The sequence below is a fragment of the Glandiceps talaboti genome, chromosome 9, assembly GCF_964340395.1.
Source record: "Glandiceps talaboti chromosome 9, keGlaTala1.1, whole genome shotgun sequence".
Taxonomy (NCBI): domain Eukaryota; kingdom Metazoa; phylum Hemichordata; class Enteropneusta; family Spengelidae; genus Glandiceps; species Glandiceps talaboti.
In genome coordinates this window covers 8,482,960-8,508,619 of record NC_135557.1, presented here as the reverse complement: position 1 = coordinate 8,508,619, position 25,660 = coordinate 8,482,960, and the positions used below count along the sequence as shown (strand labels likewise).

The following is a 25,660-nucleotide window of genomic DNA, read 5'->3' as shown; positions in this document are numbered from 1 at the left end:
TATTGATAAGGGAGTACTTCTCTAAATGGTTTACTATGGCGTTTCTGATGAGTGTTTCCAGTATCTTGCATAAAATGGAAGTCAGACTTACTGGCCTATAATTACCAGCATAGTGTTTGGGTCCCTTTTTGTATATGGGTGTTACGTTTGCTTGCTTCCATGCTTCAGGAATATCTCCATGTTTCATTGTCATGTTATATATGGTAGCGACAGGTGCTGCAAGTTCATCGGCAAGTTCTTTAAGTACTCTAGGGTGTATATTGTCTGGACCGGGTGTTTTGTTTGGATTCAATTTAATCAGTTCTGCATGAACATCTTCTGTATTAATGTGTAGATTAGTCAGCCAATCGTTTTCATCCTGAAGAAGTAACTCTGGTGATGGAATATGATGCAAGTCCTCGTCAGTAAATACTGAACTGAAGAATGTATTCAGGGTTTCTGCCGTTTCCTTATCTGAGTCAATTGTTTTGCCTGTATTATCTTTCAATGGTCCTATGGAGTCCTTTGTTTTCTGTTTTCTTCTTATATAAGAATAAAAGCTCTTTGTATCTGTTTTTATGTTCTGACTCAACTTCTTTTCAAATTGTCGCTTTGTTTTTCGAACTTCTTTGTTTGCTTTGATTTGAGATAGTTTATATGCCTGAAAGTCCTCATAGTCCTTGGTAAGTGTATATTTTTTCCATGCATGGTATTTTCGTTTGATTTGTTTCAACACTCTCTTATTCATCCATAGTGTTAGTCATTGTAGAGTGATATCATGTTGATCAGAGATACGTAATCTTTAACCCCATGTATCTAATCAATACAGCTTTATAGGTACACATGTCAGGTGTTCATGTTTCTATACAACAGAGGCATTGCTACTTCAGTAATGCAAAGTTCATAATAGTTGGTAAACGAACTGGTTCGTTTACAACCTCATTCGTAGATAAGTGATTTATTTGTACTGAAAGATTAACTCACCTCAACAAAAACAATCCTGTCTTTTGGATCAGGATGGTTCGAACAGTGAGTTTTGTATTTTTCACTTGTTCCATCGAGATGACGTAAATGGTCTATGCCTGTAAACAGCTCAGATGGCTGTCTCAACTCAAAAACTGTTCAAAGAATAAAACAAAACAGTTTACCCACAATTAAACGACTTACGAATGCAACATACTATGCAGGGGAATATACTCCTTGAGATCTTCTTAAAATTTATGTAAACCGCCACCCTATATTCCAAAATTAACATTACATGAAAAAACGTTTATTTTTATTTAACAACACATATAAATCAGATAAATCGTGCTCAAGATAGACAAAGTTTAGGCTGTAAGATGCCACTACTATTATCAATCTAAAGAAAGTGAGAGTGATTTGTCATCTGATGACAGTGACAGTGAGAATGATGATGCAGCTAGTTACAACTCTATTGAAGTTGAAGGAGAAATTGGGTCTGATGATGATGATGATGATGATGATGATGATGATGATGATGATGACAATGCCATGTTTATATACACAAGATCTGGAAGGAGAGCTACCACTTGGAAATCAAAAAATTAAATAAACACACTCTGAGACTTTGTTTACAATCCTGCATTCACCTTTGTAATCTAACGTCAAAACCAGTCCAATAATTAGGCTCTTACAAAGTAAATGTATTACCAGGTTCATTGAGATATACAATTACTATGATAATGATCTTAATTATCTTAATTATCATTACCACTAATATATATCACTTGATTGCTATTCTGTTAGATGAAATGTGGCTGGCATTTTTGAGTCATACATTTATTTTCTTTTGACATTATATTGAACTAATTTACATCAAACAAGAACGGAATACATGGCAATGCATTTTATTAAGAGTTTTTTCAGTGTTATTTAAACCAATTTGATTTCTTTTAGCACACATTTAGGAAACTGAACTGGAACAATACAGTATAAAACTCTCTTCTGATAACATGTGCATCACAATATTTGCAAATACAACTAAAATGACATTCAACTGTAACACTACTAGTACAATGTACTAATACAATATTGAACAGAAAACAAAGACTCAGTTGGTCTGCTGATCATTTTACAAGAGTTATTCAAAGTGTAATTTATTTACAAGTATATGTTGTTTTTTGGAAAGGCAATGCACTTGTTAACATAACATATAGCTACCACACTAGTTAAAGAACATGTCATGTACTTGACTGTTTCTACCGATTGAGATGTCTATTGACTTATGCTATGGAGTGGCGGCTGTCATTCCACTTGTTTAACAGCGCAGGGGTGTCATTCAACTAACTGAACGTAGAAAAGGGTGTCATTCCACTGTTTACATACTGGAAATGCTGTCATCCCAGTTTCAAAGCACTGAACATTCTGTCATTCCACTTATGCTATGGAGTGGCGGCTGTCATTCCACTTGTTTAACAGTTCAGGAGGTGTCATTCAACTAACTGAATATAGAAAAAGGTGTCATTCCACTGTTTTCATACTAGAAATGCTGTCATTCGTTTTCTGTCATTCGGGTTGTCATTCGTTTTAGGGTCACCCAAGTAAAGACATGTTAATTATTAGACTAATAACAGGAGCAACCTGCTCGATACACTGACTGAGAAAAGCAGTGGGAATAGGGTTAATTATGCAGGACTTAAGTGGCAATGTGGAAATGAGTTTGGGTACATAATATATTCAATGACCACACCAGTAAATGAATCAAATTTCCAACTCAACGTTTGGGTATCAGAATGTGCAACAAAAGGTACGTGTTCACGAATGTTCCTCATTTTGGATTGAAAAAGTCTGCAAAAACTTCTTGTAATAGTGAGATGTCAGTGTCTGGAAGAGTACTTGTTATAGTTTTCTTTGCGCCAATAATGCCCTGAATCACACACACACACACACACACACACACACACACACACACACACACACGCGCACACACACACACACACACACACACACACACACACACACACACACACAAAGACTTTTGGCCAGCCTTATCGATACGGTCTCGGTGATTGGCAGCCCTAGCATTATTCAATCTTCTACCATAGGCAGTGCGAGCCTTTTTGTAGATTTCCTTGTGAACAGTGAGATTAGAACTTTATATCCACTTTCTCTCAAGTTGACATAGATTTTTCCGTTCCTCCAGAAACTGCAGTGTACCATGGCGCCTGTGGTTTGTTGAGGACAGTTTTGATTGTCGTGGGAGCAAGTTCATTTACAAGTGAGCTGAGCTGGTAGAAGATTGAATAATGCTGGGGCTGCCTATCCTTGCGACCGTATCGATAATATCTAATCTTTATCAGACACATACTGCTTTCATTTCTTACGATAACCATAGAAAATACCTGATCAATGATGGTAGAGGAATGGTTCCCTACAAAGAGTTAAACCTAGACAAGAAATTCAAACTGAGTGCCTACTGTTTTATGGGTCAAAATACATCTGATAGATAGACGCCATAACAACAAGGCGTGCCAACTACAATAATTAGTGACCCCTTGTCAAGTGTGATTTATTTGTTTGTGCAGACATAAAAGATGTCTACGTCTACTAACAGATCGCCACGCTGATGTGATCTTATGTGTATCACCTCTCAAGCGATACATATTTAACAAGTCATTGAGAATGACATAGTCCCCGCTATGATTGGGTTTTAAGGAATTATCACTACTCTGATCACGCAACAACACTTGTGAACCTAAATCAAACAGACTTAGATATGTTGTGTCTGCTTGTTGGACATGGAACATGCCTACAACAATAAAGGATGGGTCGGGTATGGGGGATCGTATCACGAAGAAAATGGATATGCACATGTATGTCATAGAACACTGTCCTAATACCAACTTTGAATGAGATCTGTTCAAGCATGTCTGAGTTATGGCTTTGGACATGGAAAATTCACAAACAAAATGGCTGCTAGGCGGCCATATTGGATCGTATCATGACAACAAATGGATATACACATGTATGTCATAGAACACTGTCCTAATACCAAATTTGAATGAGATCTGTTCAAGCATGGCATATGTATGCCATTGTATGTTGCCCCTGTACCAAGTTTGAAAAAAATCGGTCCAGGCATCTCCAAGAAACGCTGCGGACGGACGTTGTTCAGCACGGAACCCAATCCATAAGTCCCCGTCCCGGACTTCGTCCGGTGGGGACTTAAAAAAATAGTGCCAGTGGCGTTGTAGCACAACTGTGCATTTTTAGAAAATGTTTAACTACATGCTGATCCATGCTAGGTATTCATTTGCTGAATGATTATCCAGTTGCTGGTGTGTGCAAATGGTATCATTTGGCTGTTTTAATGGGCGTGGTCTTGTTGCTAGTCATAATTGCATACAATTTTTCAATGTTTTATTCACTTGTCTGAGAATCCCTGTTATCTTTGTGAAATACACCACCGTTTGGCTGTTGCTATGGGCGTGGTCATGGTTGCTTGGGATATTTGCATACATGTTTTGAATGTTTACTCACTTGCCTACCAGATGATGTTATTTAACCAAAATATACTACCATTTGGTTGTTGCTAAGGGCATGGTCAGGGTTGCTAGGGCCAATTGTGTCAAAATGTTTCAAGAAATGTTTCTAGAAACATCTCACTAAGTTTCAATCTTATTGACCAAGTACTTTTTGAGATGAGTTTTTGACCGAAATTCACATTTTTACACCTAATTTGCATATCACTGATGAGATTATTATATGCTTAATACTCCTCATCTATACACCCCCAGGTGCATCCCCATTACATTTCAGTCCAATCAGCTCAGTAGTTTTGGAATTAAAGATAAGACACATTTTTTAGCCCTGATTTGCATATTGCTGATGGGATCATCATGTCGTGAACAATTCTTAATCTAAACAACCTTAAGAATGTTACCACTAAATTCATTCAGACCAATCAACTTATTACATATTTATTAATCTCCTAATGTTGGACAATGGTATTATGAATATACAGGAAAGAAATCTGTCACTGTATTTATGAAAATAGTTGTGTTTTGGGACTGTATTCATGAAAAATATTGGCTTTATACACTTTGGGAAGTCTCAAAACACTTAACAGGGATTGAAAATTAGCATTGTAAGAAAAAATCTTCTAGCGATAATGATTGATCATAATGAAAATATTTTTTTTTCCAATTCCTTTCTTAACTTTAATTTTTTTAATTGTTTAATTTCTTTTATTTATTTTTTTCTTTAAAAAAAAATTTATACAGGGTTTAAAATAAATAATGTCAGATGACTACATGTTGTTTTTCTTAGAAACTTTATTACAATAGACATGTATATAAATATAAGTTTTAAAAAGTCAGCACAGCACTTTGTAGCTGTCAGTAATTATAAAGTACAGTGCTAGGTAACTGTAAATATAACCACAAGAAATCAAAACACCCTCACCACACCATAACATAATTTGCATACAATCACAAAATTGGTAATAAATTTATAATTAAAGCAAAGTTATACATATGTGAAGCTGAGTGTATATGAAATAATAATCATATCATAAAATATACATTGTGATAAAGGTACACTATTAATATTGCATATTGTATTAATGGTGAACACCTTTAGGAGTTTATTTTCTGTATGTCTATTGCTTTGAAAGATTAACTTGTCTCTTTGTACTCACTTGTATGGTTAAAGTGACACATGTTGAGTTTATAAACTGTTTAACTCAACAGAAAATATTTAAATAAAACCTCAACTAAACTATTCTAGTCTAACTTTAATGTCAATGCATGCCTTCGATGACATTACAATTGTCTTCTGGCCAGTGTGCCCTCCAATGATAGCAAAATGTTGTTGTTGTTGAGTCAAAATGAGAAAAACTGGGATTTCTAGTGAGTCACCACATAGTAAGAAATACGGAAATACTAAATGTTGGTGCGCCATGAGAAATTGTGTGTGTCACTGGCATCTCAAATTGGCTTAGAGGGAACACTGGTTCTGACATAATTAGAACAGTTAATTGCATAGTAGGTATTTCCTTGACATTTTTGTATACATATAATAAATTATGTCATTTGATAATCTATAAGTTATATCTTAATACCAGGTTTGAGTTCAGTTAACTGTAAGTGGTGCCTAAAATGTGATTCAGAAAGTAAAATACTGTGAGTAATTTTCAAACATGCATAAAAAATTATGCCCTAAAATGTATGAAACTCAACTTGTGTCTCTTTAATACACAGCATTTCGAATAAAAATGATTGATTGATTGATTGACAATATTTTCTTTCTAACATTCTGCAAATTACTCACTATTCTTGATTGTTTTCATGCATTTTGTACAAACTGTTTTTGCATTTTTTTATGCACATACAATTGTAGTTAGGTGGGCCTAGTATACAACTGAATACAAGCTAGGGAGTTTAGACTAGTGCTAATCGTGGAAGACATTGTCAGAGTTAATCATTTGCCTCCTAAGAAATAGCTATTTATGAGTTCCCATGTCTGTGTAAAACTGTAGTTAGATGGGCCTATTATACAAGTTGGGATGTTATGATGAGTGCTAAGCTAGGCAGCCATTAGTATTTGACCCCCTAACTCATATCACATTTGTATTACCTACTTCTACAAACCAAAAATGTGACAAGTGTCTGTAAATTCTAGAGTCATTTACCATTTAGGTGCATTACATTTTCATCAAATTTCTTACACACAGTGTTGTACTCTTAAATTCAATATTCAGTGCAGTGAATTGACATTATCAGGTGATGTAGGTCATGCACAGCACCCTCTACATGGCTCAAGTTTGGCAGTAGTCCAGGGCACATAGACAACTAAACAACATTATATCTAGCCTACCAAATGTATAATGTGGTAGTCTGTTACATTTGTAAATCAATCAAAATCAACAGAAAACTGTAGGTAAACAGTTCAACCAGCCAGATGTGACGATGAGTTATTGTTAGTTTTGAACCCTGTATGTCAAGTTCACCAATAATAACACAGCCAAGTTACCAGAAGAAATCTGCATTGATTTTGACTTTTTTCATAGGAGTGCTTTGGTACATTGAAAAGTCCATATTCTACATAACAAACTTCTAATATCACTTTGCACTGGAAAGATGTTCTTCTGCTTTCATTGTCACCGAAGCCAATATAAATCTCGTACATTCAGTGTGACTATTGATTCAATCAACTTGTTACTAGTTATTTTGTGTATACAATAATTTGCAGCTGACAGTCACTTGTCAGTAGACACTCTGAAAAAAGTATGAAACATAAAAATGGGCACGGCTGTGAACACTAACTAATGATCTTTTACAATACATGTCTGTCCTTACAATGACTGCATCCGCTGTAATGACAGATTCATGTTTTTTACTGTCTCACAATACTTTATAGCTTGACCTATATCACCTGTGACAAATTCAAAGAGCTCAAACTTTGCAGTAGTCCACAGATAATAGACTACTAAATCATGTACATGTATCTAGACTACCAAATGTGTATATGGTAGTACATGTAGTAAATGGTCATCAATAGAAAACTGTAGATGAAGTAGTTCATTTAGTCTAGTCCTATACTTGTCAATATTTTCTACGATCACTATCCTTTCCATGTATAGCCAAACTGACAAATTTCACCAAAAATCAGGCTAAACTGCCTGCTGGGGAAAGGGTGAGCAGTGGATGTCAGTAGCAAGCCATCGCAAACTGACCGGTGGATGTAATTGGTTACTTCATTCAGACAATTGCTCATTAATATTCAATTATTAAAGCTGTTTTGACATTTATATCAATGCTCCAATACCATTAAACTATTGCTGTCTGAAGTGAGCACAGAATCTTGTGCTAGAGTAACCAGTTTGACTATACGGTGGAGATGATTGCTGTGATCATAACGCATATAGGAAACTAGACATCAGTTCACTCCAAGGCTAAATCTGATAGCCAAGAGTTGAAGTTGAATTTATGCCCTCATCATCAATTTATACTTCATCCCACAGTCAGAGTTGTTTTTGGTTGACATGGTAACCCTCATCATCACTTTATACTTCATCCCACAGACAGAGTTGTTTTTGGTTGACATGGTAACCCTCATTATCAGTTTATACTTCATCCCACAGACAGAGTTGTTTTTGGTTGACATGGTACTCAAACACTCTATGCTTACGACATGTCTTGATGCCACATCTATAGCTGACAACTTTACCAACAGAGTCTCTGCCTTTACAGTATTTCAGTCCACATGGATACCAGCCAATAGTGATCTCAAATCGACAGCTGCATGGCTTGTCAACTTTGGTCACGTCCCGACAACTAGGGCTCTGTACTGACGTCAATGGTTTGGTGGCGCTTATCAAATTGTTGTACGTAAAGTTACTTCCTGTTGGAAACATAAAACACAAAATTTCACAGTAAGTTGTGCAATGTACTATTGATAATTTTTCTATTGAGAATGACACAGTTAAAATTAAACTTTGATAAAATGATCTAGCAGTTTTGGTAGTGTGCAGGCACATCTCCATAAGTTGCAATAACCATTTACTGTAGCAAAAAATGCATCTTTTGTACAATTTCTATGCGAATGTCAATGTATCCTGTCTCCTTGGTAAGCAAATACGTGGGTAATTATCAACTAATTGCGCTACAAATCACTTCTCTGATACAGACACCCAGCACTAATTTCGTGCAAGCAAGTGTATGAGGGGACACCCCCCTATCAAATGTATAAAGTGACTTCCTCTGTCAAGTGTACCAAGTGACACCCCCTGTCAAATGTATGAAATTACATGTACATTCCCTGATAATATGTACCATGAAAGCCCTGATAATAGTGCAAAGTGACACCCCCTGATAAGTGTTTACAGTGACTTCTAACACTGTGGAAAATGACTTCCCCTGATACCTGATACCAGTATATAGCTCCAAGCAATGTCCAACAGATTTGGTAATGTACATACAAAGGAGACACAATGCATTACATAGGCTTTACTAGCAACTTACAGGCTACTTACAACATAATAATATGCACATCAACAATTACAGAAAATAAACTTTTTGGGGGAAAAAACTACTTCTATACTTACAGCATGTATATATGTACATTTATATATTTATATATATATACTAAATATAATTTGGTGAAATCTAAATGAACATATTTGCTGTCAGACTTTTATTACAAATCATGAAAACTGAGTTAGAGATCTGAGAGCTGCATAAACTTTGTATCAATGAATGCAATGAAAGTAATTATTTTAAGAACTATGATGCATGTTTTGTTCTGTAGCTATATCTAAGTTTTCATTGTCATATTATGCATATATAGATGTTTACAAGTATAGAAAGTAGAACAGCATAACAGGTTATCATCCTATGTGTGACGAGATAAGACACTGTGACTCACGTACTTACTTGGTATCACCTATGATTTGAAAAAAAAATGTATGTCAAGTCCATCTACATGTACCATGACACATTACAATAGAATTTTGAATATCATCACTTCAGGACAATATAGTTACTTAAGATCAGTAAATTGGAAACGTCTCGATCTGTCTACTACAGTCCTTGATCACACAATGATTTAATTAAGTCAATATTATATTTTCATCAACACTTCACTTTGTGTTGTCTTTTCTTTGTTGTAAGAATCAAAACTACATCTTTTATTCACAGATTATTCAGTACTCAACAATTTCTCAATATCTGTAATAACATTCTATACCTCCAGGAAATAAAAGTATTTTCATAAAATGTGGGTTGTGGAGAGTCATTTTATAATTTTGACTGTAATTTTTATTTGAGGAATTAAGCTTTAAGAGTCGTGAATATTCAGTGCGCATCTATTGAATATTCAGTGTGCATCTAATGGATATTCAGTGTGCACCTAATATTCAGTGTGCATCTAATGAATATTCAGTGTGCATCTAATGGTTATTCAGTGTGCACCTAATATTCAGTGCGCATCTATTGAATATTCAGTGTGCATCTAATGAATATTCAGTGTGCACCTAATATTCAGTGTGCATCTAATGAATATTCTGTGTGCATCTAATGGTTATTCAGTGTGCACCTAATGAATATTCAGTGTGCACCTAATGGATATTCAGTGTGCACCGAATGAATATTCAGTGTGCACCGAATGAATATTCAGTGTGCATCTAATGAATATTCAGTGTGCATCTAATGAATATTCAGTGTGCACCTAATATTCAGTGTGCATCTAATGACTATTCAGTGTGTACCTAATGAATATTCAGTGTGCACCTAATAAATATTCAGTGTGTACCTAATGAATATTCAGTGTGCATCTAATGAATATTCAGTGTGCATCTAATGAATATTCAGTGTGCACCTAATATTCAGTGTGCATCTAATGAATATTCAGTGTGCACCTAATGAATATTCAGTGTGTACCTAATGAATATTCAGTGTGCATCTAATGGTTATTCAGTGTGCACCTAATATTCAGTGTACATCTAATGAATATTCAGTGTACATCTAATGAATATTCAGTGTGTACCTAATGAATATTCAGTGTGCATCTAATGAATATTCAGTGTACATCTAATGAATATTCAGTGTGCATCTAATGAATATTCAGTGTACATCTAATGAATATTCAGTGTGCATCTAATGAATATTCAGTGTACATCTAATGAATATTCAGTGTGCACCTAATGAATATTCAGTGTGCATCTGATGAATATTCAGTGTGCATCTAATGGTTATTCAGTGTGCACCTAATGGATATTCAGTGTGCACCTAATGATATTCAGTGTGTACCTAATAAATATTCAGTGTGTACCTAATGAATATTCAGTGTGCATCTAATGAATATTCAGTGTGCACCTAATATTCAGTGTGCATCTAATGAATATTCAGTGTGCACCTAATGGATATTCAGTGTGTACCTAATGAATATTCAGTGTGCACCTAATGAATATTCAGTGTGTACCTAATATTCAGTGTGTACCTAATGAATATTCAGTGTGCACCTAATGAATATTCAGTGTGCACCTAATATTCAGTGCGCATCTATTGAATATTCAGTGTGCATCTAATGATATTCAGTGTGTACCTAATATTCAGTGTGTACCTAATGAATATTCAGTGTGCATCTAATGAATATTCAGTATGCATCTAATGAATATTCAGTGTGCATCTAATGAATATTCAGTATGCATCTAATGAATATTGAGTGTGTACCTAATGAATATTCAGTGTGCATCTAATGAATATTCAGTGTGCATCTAATGAATATTCAGTGTGCATCTAATGAATATTCAGTATGCATCTAATGAATATTGAGTGTGTACCTAATGAATATTCAGTGTGCACCTAATGAATATTCAGTGTGCACCTAATGAATATTCAGTGTGCATCTGATGAATATTCAGTGTGCACCTAATATTCAGTGTGCATCTAATGGATATTCAGTGTGTACCTAATATTCAGTGTGCATCTAATGAATATTCAGTGTGCACCTAATATTCATTGTGCATCTAATGAATATTCAGTGTGCACCTAATGAATATTCAGTGTGCATCTGATGAATATTCAGTGTGCACCTAATATTCAGTGTGCATCTAATGAATATTCAGTGTGCATCTGATGAATATTCAGTGTGCACCTAATATTCAGTGTGCATCTAATGGATATTCAGTGTGTACCTAATATTCAGTGTGCATCTAATGAATATTCAGTGTGCACCTAATATTCAGTGTGCACCTAATGAATATTCAGTGTGTACCTAATGAATATTCAGTGTGCACCTAATGAATATTCAGTGTGCACCTAATGAATATTCAGTGTGCATCTGATGAATATTCAGTGTGCACCTAATATTCAGTGTGCATCTAATGGATATTCAGTGTGCACCGAATGAATATTCATGAATCATGTCTTCTAAGACCCATAATGCAATGGTGAAAGAACATTCTGAAGAAGTATAAATGTACATTCAAGTTGGTGTTTCTTGGCAACCGACTGCAAATTATGTGACGTGAAATTATGAAATGACTATCCAGAACCTATATAAAGTTTATGAAAATACATATTTCCTGGAGTGGCATTCCCTTTCAACTTATTCTTACATGCACACTTAGATTAATACATGTGTACATGTAGTCTATGAAGTTAAGACCCACCTAGATAAAATTCTATTTCAGATATCGAGAATTCAATGTAAACAATTACAAGTGTCATATTTTATATATCAAATGATTTCAGTTCTTGTCAAACATTTTAAAGTCTTGGTACGTATTGTGTCACAGTAAGTAGATATGAACTTGACTTTCAAATTACAGTAACATGATTATATAGTGACAATATCAGTTTAGCACACTTCCATACCCAGCTTTGTGCTGCACATTACACTTTTTTATGGAGATATAGAAATCAAAAGTAAATAAATAAATAAAAATATAATAAACAACTTTGCAAAAAGTGATTGTGTACGTGTTAGCATGGAGAGAGAAAGCTAAAAGACATACAGGTATGTGTAGTAACTGAACAAATCATTACATAGCAAACATTTACATAAAATATCACAGCTTTTATATTCAACTTATATTGTATTGCAAAGATAACAAAAATGGTGACAAACTAGCCCCATTCATAATATCTCTTGGTTAACAAATGAAAGTAGATTGTGAGGGTTCTTAATGATGTACCAGATTTCAAGATTGTATGGAATCACACAGATTAAACATCAGACATTTACTCTCATACATTGTAGGTTATATTGTGATGACATAATGTTATAGTACTCGTATTTGACTCATGGTGACAAGGCCCCTCAAGTCACTCGCAATTTTTTCAAATAAGCAAAAAAAAATCAAAGAATGATATCCAATAATGCAAACAAACTTTGTAGATTTTCTATCATTCCCTTACAATATTGAAATCTTGTGTCAGGTATTTGAGTCGGCTGGTTAACCTGATACATTGCAGGTTACACGATGACATAATGTTACAAGTTTTGATTTTTGAAATTACCCTTTGAGATTGAATGGAGAAACTTTGTCAGAAATACAAATTTCTTGAGTTGAATCGCTGCACAGCCGCTTGCCACTTTACACCACATACGTTTCATTAAGATTTATAATCTTTATTAACCATTGCAGGCACACTATTAGTCCAACAAAACTTTCTTTTACACCAGCTGTGAAATGCATTCAATTTATAACACTTGAATTGCCACCACAAGTGAAGACATAGACACAGTTATTTGTTAATCAAGTTACAAGTTATGCCATGCATATTATACTAGCATACATGATACAATACAAACTTTGCAAGCATGGTACACCTTGTAACAGTATTAAAGTCACACTGTCAATACTTCCAGTTTTTTTCTCTATTAAAGATAAAGTAAAAATTTTTGTAGAGTCAAAATCCAAAACAAAGAGAATATATTGTTCATAGCTCCAAGAATCAATAGGACACTACAATATAGTTACTTTATAATATTATAATATTGTCAAGAATTCACCAGCTTGATTGATGCTACATGTACATGTGGGCTTCACAAATACAACACCCGTAAAAATGGGCTCGTGGTCTGTACTGATAAAGGTACATGTGTTCTCCCTAGACTCTCTGATCACTCACAAAGTCAGTCATTGTGGGTTAAGGATCTGGATAAGTTCACATGAGGTAACCCATTCACTGTGGGTTAAGGATCATGGTGGATAAGTTCACATGAGGTAACCCATTCAGTGTGGGTTAAGGACCATGGTGGATAAGTTCACACGATGTAACCCATTCAGTGTGGGTTAAGGACCATGTTTGGATAAGTTCACATGAGGTAACCCATTCAGTGTGAGTTTAGGATCATGGTGGATAAGTTCACATGAAGTAACCCATTCAGTGTGGGTTTAGGATCTTGTTTGGATAAGTTCACATGAGGTAACCCATTCAGTGTGGGTTTAGGATCATGGTGGATAAGTTCACATGAGGTAACCCATTCAGTGTGGGTTTAGGATCTTGTTTGGATAAGTTCACATGAGGTAACCCATTCAGTGTGGGTTTAGGATCTTGTTTGGATAAGTTCACATGAGGTAACCCATACAGTGTGGGTTAAGGATCATGGTGGATAAGTTCACATGAGGTAACCCATTCAGTGTGGGTTAAGGATCATGGTGGATAAGTTCACATGAGGTAACCAATTCAGTGTGGGTTAAGGATTTTGTTTGGATAAGTTCACATGAAGTAACCCATTCAAGAGATGGTTCTACAGCTAATCCTTACAATGTACAAAATGTACATGCATGTCAGTCATTACTGCAGCAGAAGTTACTGACCAGATGGTACCATATCATTGGACGATTACAGTCACCTGATATTGTCACTTAGTCAAGAAGCAAAAGAAATGAATAGGGCCCAAAATCTACAAAAGTAAGTACAAACATGTACATATACATATCATCAGCAAATAGCAGTATGCTAAGGATTATTACTGAAAATATGATATATTCAATTTTAAATTTTCATTCACCTATCTGATTACAATATCTTGAGCACTTCCTACATGGATTCCATGTGAGAGTTTTATTGTTGAACATTGTAAAAACTAAAAGCTCAATAACAGAGTTTAGTCCATTATCACGCTAGCAGCTTTTGATTAAGAGTTATAATTTTTATGACAGCTTATATACATGTAAGAAGGCCTGTAGTCTATACATGTAGTTACTATATACATTTGTACAGGTAGTCATTCTCTGTGATCTCTTTCTAACTTATAAGAGTCAAACGGACAAATTCTATCAAAAATCTCAAGCTAAATCTCCTACTGGGGAAGGGATGAAGAGCAAATGTCTGTAGTAATCAATCACTGACTGACTGACTGACAGGTGATGGTAATTGGTTACTTGGTTTAGTTTTCTTGTACTTGTAAGTGACGTGAGGACACGATAACATCACCATGTTTATATCAATGCTCTAATGGACCAATCACATGCATTTTGTATACTATCACTGTTGGTGGTAAAAAAGGAATTCTGTGGAGAATCCGAGATAATCGTATCGTGTATAGGACTTGACTAGAATACGTTATTTCACAGTATGTAATTTGTAAAGAGTAAACTTGGAAGTATGGACAATGTTAATTAATACCTCAAGTATCCATACACCACTGGTTACCCAGGTTACCATGAAGTGATTGACATACGAATATATCAGCTGACAGCATTTGACATTCTCTATTCTCATTGATGACATCATACAAAATTTACATAATTTGACCTGACACCAAATCATCTGGTATGTATACATTGTAATACAATGTATCTGTTTTAGGAGAGATTGTCTGGCTGGCTGCCAAGATGATATCGTATGCAAAAATTATATTATATTGCGAGCAGTAACAACAGTAAGTGAACTACCCAGTAATAACTAACCAAAAGAAACGAGTACTTTAGACTACCCAGTAGTCAAAGTAATAGTAGTAGTAGTGAGTTATTCAACTACCCAATTAGTCTGTTTATATATGAAGACGGTCTTTGTAGTATCGATGTACCATATCCTAAGTCAGTCCCAATATAGTATCTGATTCTTCTGATTGAATTTTAAGAGTAAAAATCCCAATGGAAAAAACCACTGACCACCCCCGTCCCCCCAGGCTGAAGAAACTGACCGTCTGTCTGAATGTTTGAGCTCACCAATCAAGTTTCCGATTTGCATTTTCAGTGTGTCATCATACCATGGTATAAAAACTGTCAATGATGTTTATTTAATTGAAAATCAAACATGTATTGAAATATGTAGTTTTCTATATATAATCTCTGTGTGATAGAACAGCATCTTTTTACTCTCTTTATTACCCTGTGCGAAAACCAAACAGAAAATTGTGGCAACAAAAATAGGTGTTCAATATAGGAGTAAATTTTTTTTTTGATATCTCAAAGAAGGAAAGAAAAAAAAAGTTGCCAGTATAGTCGAAGGAGAAAAAAAATAATTCACAGGCAAGCAGGTGGAAAAAAATGACTCTCCACCAATCTTCCAAGCCCCCTCCAGGATATAAAATGGTCCACCCCTTATAAGTACATGTACAGCTATACAAATTACGTTCAATACTGTGCAGGGTGTACAACATTACGAGCAAGTCATTATATCTTTAAAAAAAAGTTCCATAAAATATCTCCGTTGTAGTTAGTGCAGTTTTAAAAGATTCATGCCAAGATGGGATAGAAATAAATCTCATAATAAAAATTGTTATCATAAGATACTACCATGGCAACCAAGCTTTCGGCTTAAAGATAGACACAAACTAAAACTATTATTCTATGTGGTAGATAACACAAGCAGTTGATAGCAATGCATCTGTTGTAGTCATCCTGTTATCAAAATAGTGTGTGGTCATTGGAGAAAAACTAGCTATCAGTAATGCCATCCTGCTTAGAGTATACAATGTAAATAAACCAATGTCCTGCTTATATCCACATGTCACAACAATACATATAGTTTAGTTTATGACTATCTTAGTAAGTTGAAACTTTGATTTCCACTGTCCTATTCTCTTCTTGAAAAAAAAAAAGATTTTACAAAAATTTACAAATTAATTCTCACCATTCCTGATGCATCATCACCAAATATTCTTTCTTCATTCCTCATGGATACCACAACTGGTGTTTTTTCATTTGGATTCCCTGTCAAAAAAAGTAGTTTTTTTGTTTAACATACGTTACACTGATTATGTATACTTTCAGTGACGTTTTTGAAAAATCTTTCCGTCTTTGCCTGTTTATGTGGACTTCATCTTTCAAACTGATTCACTTTTGGCTGCATTTTCAAGTGTGTTTCTGTTGTTTCCATGGAAACGGTAGGTGCAAACACAACAGTATAGTTGCATTTTCAAACAGCATTGTGTAAACAGAGCTGTAAAGGTTTTTGAACGAGTACATGTGGCATCTTCTTCTACAATTTCATTCAATCGCATACACTCATGAAAGTATGACCACAAAGAATACCACAAATATTCATGTAAATATCCTAAGAACACCACACTAACACTTGTACATCATAAAGTTCTCTTAGAGAATGTGGTACAAGACTATCCGATATAAATATATGCAAATTAGCAAATGAATATGCAAATGAGCATCCTTCACAAACTAAATGTGTTGTGGCTTGAGGGCGCTGTTGTCAAAGTGTTGTTATTTTCTAACTACATGTAAATTGTAGTATTGATAATGAGACATATAGATGTGACACACACCTTCAGCAATGTCCAATGAAATTGAATTATTAAATTCTGTATATTACTTACTTGTTATAAACTATTTCCATGGGAACGCCAGGCTGTAAGAAACAATATAAACATTGATTGTAAAACTCTGAAACACTGCATGCATGTACATGTAAGTAGAATAGTGTGTATTGGTCTATTATCCTATACACATTACGATCATCTCCACCTCATAGACAAATGAATTTCTCTAGAATAGAATTATGTTTTTACCACTAACACTAGTGATAGTTTTTGCTATTGGAATGTTGATATCAACATGGTGATGTTTTCCCATCCTCACATCACTTACTAGACTGTAAGATGTGTCGTGCCATTCTGCCGTCACCGGCCGAGGGGTTGACCAATGTGTGAGGGCGCCCCGTCACAGCTTACCTTACAGACTACTCACTTACATGTACATTCAAACTGAAGGATGAGTTTATAAACTGAATGAAGGAACAAATTACAATTACGCCTGTGATGGATTACTACTGACATGTACATTTGTATTGTTCATCCCTTCCTCAGCAGGAGATTTAGGTAGATTTTCAGTAGAATTTGTCCATTTGACTAGACATTAGAAAGAGATCATAGAGAACAACTACATGTATAGAAACTAGACTAAGTGTACATGAGTTGGCATCAATATCATCGACATCATGAAAAATACAATCACTATATTTGCTTACCTTGACAAGTGCCATTTTGAGCCATTCACTACCCAAGTCAATAGACATAACACCCAAGCCTTCACTGCCATCAAATAGCACCACTAAACTCACCACTAGGAAACACAGACTTAATTTAGACATGTTGCTCTCCTGTGTTGCACACCCTTATTATCTGAAAAGAAAAATCACAGAATTCAATTCACAGCATTCAAAAATCGTAACAAATCAATAGATTGATTTTAATTATTTAAAAAGCTGGGTCTTCTTAATATTTATATTTAAAAAGCTGGGTCTTCTTAATATTTATAAACTTCATAAACTTGGTATAGGAAATTTTATTTTTGATTTGTATAATAAGAACCTTCCTCATGATTTAAGCGATTAGTTCCAGGAGATCGATCATAGCCGAGATACAAGATTTAAACTTAGGCGAAATTTGGCAATTCCGAAAATACGCACAGCTGCCGGTCAATTTTCCATCAGGTTTTCAGGCACAAAATTGTGGAACAGTTTGCCAACAGAAATGAAATGTCTCACATCAAAACATCTGTTCAAGAAAGCTTTTAAAGAGTATCTACTTGACGAAATTTAAACTAGTGAATAATACATATTCTTGCATTGTTAGCTCGTTTTTGAAATTTTCTCCATTTATATTTTTTATTCTAGTTCTGTGTAGCCCTTATTGTTATTGATGCATATGAACTCTGAGGTGGAGCCAAACTTGATTAGCGAAAAGCTATTTTTTTGACTCCAAATTGCCAATCTGTTTATTTATTTCCTGTCATTTTGTAATTGTAACTTACTTTAAAAATTGGCAATAAAATGAATGAATGAATGAATGAATGAATGAATGAAAAAATTAGGTTTTTTAATGATATTTTGAAAAGTACGTCAATTTTTGATTTACAATAGTCAATGCATATATAAATACATGTCTGTATGTCATATAGGCAATCTATTGGTGAATACCTGGTTTATATATAAATGTATTCTCCATCTCTGAGTCTTAGGTTGTAAAGTGTGAAACTATAAATTTGACAACTAAAAAATATATGATTTTAGAAGAAGGCATACAAGTACTACAATGCAGTGTTGCAGCCAGCCTTTCGAAAGAGTGGGACATAGTGTCCCGACACTTTTATTTTTCTGGGTCATCATAAATTTTTGGGGGGACATTATTATTCTTAAAAAATGCCAATGGCATTATAGCACAACTGTACAGTTTTTTAAAAATATTTACACACATGCTGATCCATGCTAAATATTTTCTGGATGATTATGCAGTTGCCAATCCAACCATGTTGTTATCGGTGCAATATATGCGATCATTTAGCTGTTGCTATTGGCATGGTCATGTTGCACACTATTGCTAAACATACTTGCATACAATGTTAGTGTGGGTCATCTATGACCCATCACTTCCAAAATTGTGGGTCAGGTCCAAAATATGTGTGTCAAATGACCCAAAAACCCCCTCTGGCTGCAACACTGCAATGTAGTATTATATGTAGCTAATGACCATATTAATCACAAATTCATCAATAAACCTGTTGCCCGTTCCGAGATACATTGCATTTCTCCCCATACCATGTGTATTCCATTACATACAGGGGGTTTGCATGTGCTATTCAGGGGGGGGGGGGGGGTTCACCTGACCATACCCTGGGTTCACCCATAAAATCCCTGGTGTTCAGTCTTTTTTCAGTAAAATCACTCAAAGATGTCAACATGTTTTTCCATCATTTCCTAATGAAAATATTATTTCTAATGTTACAAAGATAAAACAAGCCAAAACTATACAACGTAACTAACATGGATTTGTACAATGACAAACTGACACCCATGTACAAGGATTTTGTACAATGACAGACTGACATCCAGGTACAGGGATTTTGTACAATGACAGACTGACACTCAGGTACAGGGATTTTGTACAATGACAAACTTACACCCAGGTACATGGATTTTATACAATGACAAACTGACACCCAGGTACAGGGATTTTGTACAATGACAAACTGACACCCAGGTACAGGGATTTTGTACAATGACAAACTGACACCCAGGTACAGGGATTTTGTACAATGACAGACTGACACCCAGGTACAGGGATTTTATACAACGACAGATTGACACCCAGGTACAGGGATTTTGTACCATGACAAACTGACACCCAGGTACAGGGATTTTGTACAATGACAAAATGACACCCAGGTACAGGGATTTTGTACCATGACAAACTGACACCCAGGTACAGGGATTTTATACAATGACAAACTGACACCCAGGTACAGGGATTTTATACAATGACAAACTGACACCCAGGTACAGGGATTTTATACAATGACAAACTGACACCCAGGTACAGGGATTTTGTACCATGACAAACTGACACCCAGGTACAGGGATTTTATACAATGACAAACTGACACCCAGGTACAGGGATTTTGTACAATGACAAACTGACACCCAGGTACAGGGATTTTATACAATGACAAACTGACACCCAGGTACTGGGATTTTCATAATCAAACTTGTTCACGACTACATGTAGCTCATGGTAATGGTTTGCAACCAGAGTTTTAAAATTCTTCAAATGCTTGTTTATATAATGACAAGTGAAATATGAAGTGACAAGGAGTTCCAAAGAGAATAAATTCTGTTAAAATTAGAATATCTAAAATTCTCAGTTTTAAAATAAGGAACTTTCATTGTTCAGATATCTTTAAGATTTTACATTTCAATAACATTAACGATACTAATATAAATAAAATAATATAATACATAAATTATATTATAACTATACACAGAATTTTTATTTTGTTTCCAGCTTAATTGAAAAATAAATAATTTTTTGACCTGAAAGAGCAATATGTACAATGTACGTCTTCTACTGTCTATATCACCTTTTAACAAACATCTACTTGAAACATTCATAACATCTGTCACACTATTATTTTTGTCAAAATCATTATCTGATAAGATTACATTAAAATAATGCTTCAATATACGAGAGTACTTTTAGAATATAACCTGCTAATTTCATGTCTAACAAATCATAAAATATTTTGAGTAAATGTGTGACATTTCCCAGTAATTTAGCGGAAATTGTACCCTTCCATCCCATAATTTATTCAGTTATGCAAATTTAATGATTTCCATATTCTAATGAACTGTTGAGTAGAAGAGAACACCTGTTCATAGCAGACAATTATAAACTTTCTTTGTGCGTACAGATATATATTTTTTATTTCACTAAATTATACAAACACACACGGGAGTTATATTCCCATCTCATAATTCAATAATTCTGCACAAATTATTCATCTCAAGGTATGGTATTATATATGAGTACACATGTTCTTAGCAGAGAGTAGATAATTATAATTTTATCCTCACATGACATTTGTACATGTGGTATGCAAATTAGTCATGTGATTACATCATACTGATCTACATTGTATTTCTGATGCAATCCAGGATGGTTTATCAGTCTAAATTTGTACAAACTTTGTCTAAATTTGTACACAAAAGTGTAATTTTTATTTTTAGTTCATATGGTACAGTGACATGTTACTAGACTTAAATACTAGTAAACTATTATTGTATGATTGAGTTGATATTTTGATTAAAGGGGAACACTACTACAGGAAATTAAGACACTCTCAGAAACTATGGGTTATGGAGAGTCATTTCATGATTTTACATCACCTACAATTACTTGCAATTCCAGGAAAACATCAAGTTGATCTTGTGCCTTTATAGGGTATCTTTGCTATGGGCTATTGCATCATGGGAATAAACAGAAATTGGCGCAACACAATGTATCTTACTATCTATATAACATGTGGGCTCATTTTCTGTGACTCTAAATCTGCTGCTGGGGAAAGGATGAACAGTGCATGTCAGTAGTAATCCATCACAAACTGACAGGTGGTTGTTATGGGTTACTTCATTCAATTTACTGCAAATTCAACCTCCGATCTTAAAATAAGTCACGTGAGAACACTGTAAGTGTCCTGCTGCTAATACTTGTCTAGTTCTATAGGATCCCTCATCAAATATTTCGGATAGAGAAAACTTGGGCAATGGATGTACTATGTGTACACAAACTTTAAGTCACATGACAGTCACATGATAGTCACATGGGATACACTGTAAGTGTCCTGCTACTTACTAGCCTAGTGCTACATTATATCCCTCATCAATATTTCAGATACATTTTTGTAGAGACCACTTGGTTAACCATGGTTTAGAGATCGTGTTGGCATGGAAACTAGCTACCTACAGCCATAGCAATTATATTACAGTACTCAATTCTAGCTGTGGTCCCTTTGTATAGTTAGAATTAAGTCCACAACCCAGTGTGTAAGCAGTTAGAATTGAGTCCACAACCCAGAGTGTAAGTAGTTAGAATTGAGTCCACAACCCAGTGTGTAAGCAGTTAGAATTGAGTCCACAACCCAGTGTGTAAGCAGGTAGAATTGAGTCCACAACCCAGTGTGCAAGTAGTTAGACTTGAGTCCACAACCCAGTATGTAAGCAGTTAGAATTGAGTCCACAACCCAGTGTGTAAGTAGTTAGAATTGAGTCCACAACCCAGTGTGTAAGCAGTTAGAATTGAGTCCACAACCCAGTGTGTAAGCAGTTAGAATTGAGTCCACAACCCAGTGTGTAAGCAGTTAGAATTGAGTCCACAACCCAGTGTGTAAGCAGTTAGAATTGAGTCCACAACCCAGTGTGTAAGCAGTTAGAATTGTAGCAGAACAACAGATACAGGTGTTGATGAATTCATGTTGAGTCAAGTAAAAGTGGAAATAGCTCAGATTAATATGAATAATAATCATAAAAACTCTACTGGTAATAACTGTATAATATTAACATGTATTACATATTTATTGATGTATTATTAGTGAACCTAGTAATACATCCACCATGTTACTTTACATAAATGTGTATGTCAATAAACTATAATACTATAATTCTGCTATCTTAAATATATTTGATAATTACAATCTAGATCCTAAAAACTTTGGTCAGCGTCAAAATTAAAATAATATGGTGACATCACCATGCTGATTCTGTGTATGACATTGGAGAATGTATGGCAATACTCATATATAAAACTTACAGGCTTGTAGAAATGACAGCGGGGGTGGGGGGGGGGGTTAGCCAATACTCATACATTGTATATATAAAACTGACAGACTTGTAGAAATGAACGAGGGGGAGGGGGGTGCTAATGTTAACATCTTGTGTAGCAGTGTGATGATATTCATAGTTTTGATTGTATTTGTCGATAGATTACTAAATTAGATAAATATTATGGGAACGCTGTCACTTGCAATTACATGTAGCTATGCAGCTTTCTAGTCCTGTTATTGTACAGATTGAGTAAGTCGAGACCCCTGCCCCCTATAGCTACATTATCTTCTCCATCATGCAGAATATGCGTCCCGACGTATTCTGTCTGCAAGCAGGGTTATTTTTGTAGTAGTAATGATGGAAGTATGTAACCACAGGCACTTGAATCAATGTATGAATTGTTATCTTAATTACTGTAGTATAGCAAAAAAAGCTCTTTACTCTACATTTTTTTTAATTCATACAGATTCGTGCCTGTGTATGTAATGTGAGGAACTAATGTCACATCTTTTGTTCAAAACGGAAGAAAGTATAACAAAACAAAAGATATATATGTAAATTATTCACACCAAATGTTATTTTCTGAACAGTCCATACGGTTTGCTATACAAATACAATTTACATAACTTTGTAGATCGTAGTATAACATGACACATTCACGTTTTCTGAGACCTACCGCTCTACCATTACGTGTCATTGAGTTCGATCGATCGGTTACCACATTGTGTGTACACTTACCGGCCAGCTGATCGAAAATCGGATCGAGATAATATTGTGCGATAGTTCAATGAATGGTTGACCGCAAAAAGTACAATATGTCTGGAAATGCAGTTAAGATGTACAGCATAGCATTTAAAACTTGTAGAATTTACTTACCTGTGTTAACAGACAAAGATCAACCGGTATCTGGCCTTAATGATGACGTCTCCCTTTCTCACACACTAAGGCAACGTGGGTTTCATGTGAAACACGGAAGTGATAGATGCCGGCGAATGTGGCGAAATTTGATTGGCTGCAATAAACGGAGATTGCGCACATGTACTAAGACCACCCAGGTGACTGTTGATTTACCGGTAATGACCTCCTAGGGTACTCTGTGTTACCTCTTCGCGTATGATCAGCAATATTTCGAAAATCGGAATGTAATAAGCTTACATATTATGAGATGAGGTCACGGACAGAACAATCGAAAATTCATAGAATAATTTTTAGTCCACATAGCTACAAATAATTGTAATAGATCTCTGATGTGAGAACACGGCTCAATTGCCTTGTGAAGAAATACAAGTTTCCTTCGAAGTTCGAGTAATTGTCGTTCCGTTGAGATACATTGTTCGAACTGTTACTCTCGGGTAGCTAGGCGGTACATGAGCAGCGTGCGAAATTAACGCCGGTCCTTCGGCCCGAGACCAACATATTTCCGTTCGGACCGACAGTTTTTCAGAATTACAACAACGTATCGGTCCTTATGACCGATTGAAATTTGGAGTAAATAATAACATTTATTCAAAGATATATCCAATTTCACCTACATGAATCTGATCTTGTGTTACCTATTTTACTCTCGACATCATCTCGTTCAAGTCAAGCGACACAGAGCTAGCTCGCTACGTGTTGTTGTCAATGTTGATATCATGTCTACATATGACGTAGCATACAGCATTTACTTTATGAAATTATGTTAGCAAACACATGATTGACCGAATTTCTCCAATTATTTGTGTCTTGACTAATCAGAACGTCTTAGACATTCAGACCCATTTTACGCATTCAGCGCATGCGTCTTTTCCCGCCATGATATAGTAATTGTTGTAAAGTTTACTGTTCTAAGTGTATGAAACTTTTAATGTGTTTGAGACAGTTCCACGTTGTATTTATAAAGTATGTGGCGATATTTAGAAGGCAGCAATGAACTTCCGAAGAAGAAGACGAATTTAAACAGACACTGTTTTTTAAAGGCTGGTATTAAAGCCGGTAAATGTTAGCGGGTTTCCCGATCAATTTACCGGAGTTCCCATGTATGTGGCCATGATCAAAACAAACTGACGGAAAACATATAAACTACTCTGAAAACGGTGGTTTAACTAATAAAGAAGGCAGGTACACTTCGTAAAATATCTTCAGTACGATATTTTTTTTGTAAAACAGTAAAAAAAATGCGTAGTCTGATTGCTTTCAATTTGGTTCATGTGATAATGTATGCCTGTCATGTTGTAATCAACGTATAAACTTAGAAATGTTGCAATTGTTGTATCTGGAAAATTACTGCATCATGCCAAACACGGGTACATATAGTGGATGACACATTACAGTACAGTTACCATATCACGCTCCCACGTCAAAAAAACTTGCATTGTAAGACATGTTTATCCATAGTTCTCTTCATCATGGTCAGATTTCTTACACAAACAGTCGAGTCAGAGACGATACTCAATACACCACTGTATGGTAGACGGGTACGGCTTTATGGGAGGGGGGCTTCAGTACATATTTGAAGGAAGACGAAACCGCTCCGTGTCACTTTTGTGGATGGAAATTGAAATAAAGTGAATACACAGTTTTCAAGAGGGATAGTTATGCGACAAAACTTTCTGCCATGGTGAATTTGTGGGTCTACGTTCGCTAAGAGTTGGAAAGCTACATCAGCTGTT

The 25,660-nt window shown here is 35.2% G+C and overlaps 1 protein-coding gene across 1 annotated transcript; it reads right to left on the bottom strand.

The window, feature by feature from the left end:
* Positions 1-5,319: 5,319 nt before the first annotated feature.
* LOC144440115 (hypoxia up-regulated protein 1-like) lies at positions 5,320-23,965 on the bottom strand. The gene is made up of 5 exons (XM_078129374.1): positions 23,886-23,965; positions 17,883-18,036; positions 17,233-17,264; positions 16,533-16,612; positions 5,320-8,343 (listed from the first exon to the last, which is right to left on the bottom strand). The coding sequence occupies exons 2-4, from the start codon at positions 18,003-18,005 to the stop codon at positions 16,600-16,602; spliced, it is 168 nt and encodes a 55-aa protein (XP_077985500.1). The 5' UTR covers positions 18,006-18,036; positions 23,886-23,965; the 3' UTR covers positions 5,320-8,343; positions 16,533-16,599.
* Positions 23,966-25,660: the final 1,695 nt, after the last annotated feature.

What these genes read in the sequence shown, in the direction of transcription:
- LOC144440115 (XM_078129374.1), bottom strand. Translation starts at nt 18,005, where the DNA reads ATGTCTAAATTAAGTCTGTGTTTCCTAGTGGTGAGTTTAGTGGTGCTA. An exon ending in TCAAAATGGCACTTGTCAAG is followed by an intron (nt 17,265 to 17,882) that starts GTAAGCAAATAT and finishes TGTTTCTTACAG; the next exon opens with CCTGGCGTTCCCATGGAAAT.